This window comes from Octopus bimaculoides, chromosome 21 (genome assembly GCF_001194135.2).
Source record: "Octopus bimaculoides isolate UCB-OBI-ISO-001 chromosome 21, ASM119413v2, whole genome shotgun sequence".
NCBI lineage: Eukaryota > Metazoa > Mollusca > Cephalopoda > Octopoda > Octopodidae > Octopus > Octopus bimaculoides.
The window spans coordinates 37,692,460-37,698,258 of record NC_069001.1 but is presented as its reverse complement, the minus strand read 5'-3'; the positions used below and the strand labels follow the sequence as shown (position 1 = coordinate 37,698,258).

At 36.0% G+C, this 5,799-nt stretch overlaps 1 protein-coding gene across 1 annotated transcript in view; it reads right to left on the bottom strand.

Annotated features, from left to right (window-relative positions):
- The window catches only part of LOC106868801 (zinc finger protein 271-like), a 9,389-nt gene extending 3,718 nt beyond the window's left edge, over positions 1-5,671 (bottom strand). Inside the window, exons 1-2 of the mRNA XM_052975381.1 lie at positions 5,360-5,671; positions 88-4,370 (exon numbers count right to left, since the gene is read on the bottom strand). Of these exons, the coding sequence (XP_052831341.1) occupies positions 2,473-3,846 (1,374 nt within the window). The 5' untranslated portion in view covers positions 3,847-4,370; positions 5,360-5,671 and the 3' untranslated portion in view covers positions 88-2,472. The remainder of the gene's footprint in view (positions 1-87; positions 4,371-5,359) is intronic.
- Positions 5,672-5,799: the final 128 nt, after the last annotated feature.

Here is a 5,799-nt window from a genome sequence, read left to right as displayed (position 1 = left end):
ATATATATATATATATATATACATACAAACACACATACATATATGTGTAAACGAAAAAAAAAAAAGACAGTTGAATACAATAAATACCTGGTAGGTTTCGAAACGTTGTGACTACTGCAGATGGACGTCAAGATATTTCACGGAACACGGAGTTAGACAACAACACTGGAATTTGTTTGGAATAAATAACAATCTTTACTGGAATATTGATTGGAGGTGGAAGTAGCGAAGCTGAGATACTTCCGGAACGGAAGTAGAATTATTGGATGTTCATTGCGCTATTTAGGTCATTTGATAGCAACGTTGAGAGGCGAGTGTCTATAGCAACATGTTGAGATGGATTATTCCCGTTTAGCCAAAAGTGTGTATTTAGGTGCAAGCATGGCTAAGTGGTAAGAAGTTTGCTTCCCGACCACATAGTTCTGGATTCAGTCCCACTGTGTGGCACCTTGGGCTGACCAAAGCTTTGCGAGTGGATATGATAGACGGAAACTGAAAGAAGCCCATTGTATATGTATATGTGTGTGTGTCTGTGTTCGCCCCCCCCCTCATTGCTGGACAAATGGTGTTGGTTTGTTTATGTTCCTGTAACTTAGCGGCTTGGCGGAAGACACCAACTGAATAACCAAGCTTTAAAAGAATATATCCTAGGTTCGAATCATTCGACTAAAAATTATTTAAGGTGGTGCCCCAGCATGGCTGCAATCTTAATAACTAAAACAAGTAAAAAATATACAAGATGTATATATATATTAAATTATATGTATTTCTTCTATCTTAATGAATAAAAATTCTTCGGATAGAATAAATGGGTTAATAGAAACCAATGTAGCAAAGAACACAAAATAACTTTGGTGTTGTTCCTGTTTTTAATGCAGGAACTCCTTGAAATTTTGGGTATTTGAGTATATATACAATATATATAACTAGAACTAACACATACACACACACATTCTCTTAGAAAAGCAGGATGGGAATGTGTTAGGAGGATTCAAAATAAAAGTTTTCATCCATTTATTGAGTCTAATATTTATTGTGAAATACGTGTCTTGAGAACGATTCATGTAGCTGAAGACCGTTATGTCTATATCAAAACAACTTGGTTTATAGATATATACCTGAGCAAGCACATAAATGTAAAACAAGGTGGGGGGGAAAAATAGTACTTGATTACCGGAGGTAGAGTAATATGCTTTATTATTAAAGCTGTAAACATTACAAAAAACTGCTGCTCAGAGTTTCACTTTGCTGTTCGTCGGGAAGTTGTGATCAAGAATGGAATAAAATATGTCAATTTGAATCGTATCAAACTATACATTAAATGGACAATCCCAATTTTTATTCCATTCTTGATCTTGTTTGACAAACGAGAATGTGAAACTCTGAGTAGTAGTTATTTTGTGATATTCTTGTGAGGTTTTTGCAGTTCTAATAATAAAGTATTGGGCGAAACTACACGGACATTCCAGATTCCGACTGAGGAAGCAATTGGCTGTGAATGATCCGTGCATCTTGTTTTGTCTAAAGGCAAAGTCAACCTCGGTAGAATTTGAACTCAGAACGTAGTGGCAGATAAAATACTGTGAGTGAGGAAGAAACAGGTGGAAGTAGAGGTTAACGTGGTGAGTGATGAGCAAGGGTGGAAGGTGGTGGTGTAGATGTATCAATTGTAAAAGCAACACAAAACTGTATATTGAAAGATGAAAATGGGGACATTCAACAAGGAATAGCCACACAGAGAGACTGATATGGAGAAAGAAATTTTTATTTAAAACAGCTTCCATTTTAGTAAAAATATTTTCCTAATTTACAGGAAGTCAATGGACAGGAGAAGATTGTCATGCACCATGGTGAAGTTTAACTGTTTTAGCATCAGACTTCTGATCAAATCCACTGCTTTGGTTTGAATTAATTTTGAAAATAATGAAGAAGTTAGTAAGATAATTGTCATTATTAAGCTGGTGTTAAAGATCAAAGTAATATGAAATTTTGGTTGAAGATTTTAATATAAATCACTTTCAAACAGTGATCTTGTATCATAAAGCTAGGGTTGGTCCCAGCAGTCTGGTTCAAATGTTTACCATTCTGCAAAAGGCAAAGAAGGATCCACTTAACAACAACTCCTTAAGCGAACTAATACTGCCATATTAGATTGCCAATGTAATTAAGTGATAAAAAATATGGTTGCTGAGATTAATAAAGCAATATTTACAGAACACAAACATCATGTTGGATTATTGGTGGAGGGGTAACAAGTTTTTGAAATGGTTAAAACAGTATTATTTAGCTGGGTTCAAAATAAACGAGTGGTCACTTTACTCCCAATAGCTGAAATTATATCCATCTAGATGTTACAAAGTCTTGTGCAAAATAACAGACAAACGACTCAATATTAATATAGTTCTTTTTCTGCAAGAATCAATACAGGTTTGACGAATTACCTTTTTTGTAGAGAATGCATTAACAAAGACGTCAGCCATGTGACTTTCCTCCTGTGTGAATACGTTTGTGTCTGCTAAGGCAACTACTAATAGTGAATGATTTACCACAGACATCACAGGGGAATGGCTTCTCTCCTGTATGAACACGTTTATGAGTGGTTAAGACACTACTTTCAGAGAATGATTTACCACAGACCTCACAGTGATACAGCTTCTCACCTGAATGAATACGCAGGTGTCTCGTTAAGTTACTACTTCCAGAGAATGATCTACCGCAGATATCACAATTGTATGGCTTCTCTCCTGTATGGCTACGTATATGACTGGTTAAGTTTGATGAATAAGAGAACAATTTATTACAGATATCACACTGATATGGTTTCTCTCCTGTATGAACATGCTTGTGTTTAGCTAAGTCACTATTTTGAGTGAATGATTTACCACAGATTTCACAGGGATATGGCTTCTCCCCTGTATGAATACGTTGGTGTCTAGTTAAGTCACTTTTTCTAGGGAATGATTTACCACAGATATTACAATGATGATACGGTTCCTCTCCTGTATGAATACGTTTGTGAGTAGTTAAGTTACATCCTTGAGAGAATGATTTACCACAGACATCACAGTGATACGGTTTTTCTCCAGTATGAATGTATTTGTGAGTAATTAATTTTCCAGTTTGAGAGAAAGCTTTACCACATATATCACACTGAAACGGTTTTTCTCCTGTGTGAACACGTTTGTGTTTAATTAAGTCACTACTTGTAGAGCAAGATTTACCACAAATATTGCAGTGATATGGTTTCTCTCCTGTATGAATACGTTTGTGTTTAGTTAAATCGCTACTTCCAGAAAACGATTTACCACAGATATCACAGTGATATGGCTTCTCTCCTGTATGAATACGTTTGTGAATAGTTAAGGGATTATTTAGAGAGAATGATTTACCACAAATATCGCAGTGATATGGTTTATCTCCTGTATGAATACGTTTGTGTTTAGTTAAGTTACTACTTCCAGAAAACGATTTACCACAGATATCACAGTGATATGGCTTCTCTCCAGTATGAATACGTTTGTGAATAGTTAAGGGATTATTTAGAGAGAATGATTTACCACAGATATCACACTGATATGGTTTCTCTCCTGTATGAATACGTTTATGTGCAGTTAAGTCACAATTTCTAGAAAATGATTTACTACAGACATCACAGTGATATGATTTCTCTCCTGTATGAATGCTTTTGTGAGTGGTTACATGATAATTTTTAGAGAATGATTTACCACAGTGATATAGCTTTTCCCTTGTGTGAAAATTGTCTTGAGGAGTTAAGTTATCTTCCTGAGATAAAGACATTTTACAGATATCACAGTCGTATGATGGTTTCCTTCTCTCTTTCAGCATCCCATCAGGAAAAAAAAAAAAAAATCAATCTTATTTTACTGTTTTGCAATTAACTTTGTTTTCACAGAATTCATTTGCCAAAATAATTTTTTTTCTCTCAATTATGTAGATATTCTTATCTGTTCAGTTTTGCCTTTTAATCCTTACAAATATTTGTGTTGTCATTACCATTAAAATACAAAATATTCCTCTAATATTCCAGACAGTGAAATTGAGAAAAAACTTGTTGAGATTCTCGAGTTTGGAGGAAATATTTCAGTCAATCCACCATAGATTTATCTAAACTGGGTTATATCGTCTGTGGATAATGTCTTCTTTTAGTGTTTAAAATATGCTAAACATTGTAAGATACAGAAATAAATTTATTTCTCAAACGCGAGATAATGCTATAAATAGCGCGATCAGGATAAATTATCCATATACTGCAGAAAAATACGTTGCCGGCCAGCCATGCTAAATATTGATGATGTAGCCAAAGTAATAAAATTCTTTTTTTTTTTTAATGCCAGTGTCATCTGATATTTCTGAAATAATAAAGAAACAGTGTAAGATATAGGGGATATTTAAAAGTAGAGTCAACAGTAAAAAATTTACAGCATTTCTATTGATAAACTGCAAATATAAACATGTAAGGGCACTACTTAAATACAGAAGTTCCGATGCATCTACGTAACGCTATGCTTTTACACTGCAAACTCGTTCGAGGTTTAGGTAGATGCGTCGGGATCTCTGTATTTAAGTAGTACCCGTTTAAGTTAATGATTGCATTTCCTTTAAGTCGTTATTAAAATTGCATTAGACAACTTTCTGTGGAGGTCTACAGGAGACCGTGAGATATTGGTTTCAAATTTTGGCACAAGGCCAGCAAGTTCGTGGGTGCGAGTAAGTCGATTACGTTGACTTCTTTTATTGACAGAGAAAAGATGAAAAGTAAGGTCGACCTCGGCGGAATTTGAACTAAGACCGTAAAGTCGGCTGAAATGCTACAGTTGGAGAAACAACAACTTATAGGCTTATAAAGGACCCGTAACGATTAAATAAAATCAAGTCGATGACAACAACAATAATAACAAATATATTCTTCTATGGTTGCCAACCCGATACCAGCTATAATTTGGCGATGTGAAGATGGTACGTTATAATCAAACATTACTTATTGGTGAACGATGAAAACAACACCATTAAACCAAAGAAATACCTCGTATAATTCTAGATGAGTAGAGGTGACGTTTGAATAGGTAGAAAGTAGCTTAGTCTTCTTTGTCCATCATCAGCTTCCATTTGTTGGTTAAGAAATGTTGTAGATTGTTTGTAACTTTTGTGAGTGGACGTCAAAATAAAGAATTACATATATATATATATATATATATATATGTGTGTGTGTGGTTGTATGTTATTGTCGGTCATAGTGACCATTAGTTTTGCACCTATAAATCGCTTAGCTGTGTAGGCAACTCGTTAGACTGAAATGGGCAGAGGCACATGGCCTCTCTCAATATTTATTTATACATACCTTGTCAAAAGAATTGGGTTCAGAGAACAGTCTTGGAAGAGAACAACACCAGAGTCTCAACCATCCACGTTGGAATATTTAAAGTAAGGGGAATGGTGAAACATTTCCGGAATAATGACTTGGCGGAAGTAGAATTATTGGATGTCCATTGGTCAGTTTACGTCATGTGATGCCTCTAGAAACATGTAGCCATGGATACGGTTCCAACCTAGTGGCTGCTTGTCTTCAGTAACGCGGAGAGAAAAATCAATAAATACAGGGGGCTGACCGACCGTTATCGGCCTTTGCCGGTCGCCATCGAGACGTCAGGTGCTCTCGGAACCCGTACTACCGGTTTCCTCCGCAAAATAGGAACAACGACGGAGAAACGAGCCCCGCGGGTTGGAGTTGCGCTGCTGCTGCTGCTGCGAGTGTCTCTGGCCACTCACCCCCCCCCCCCC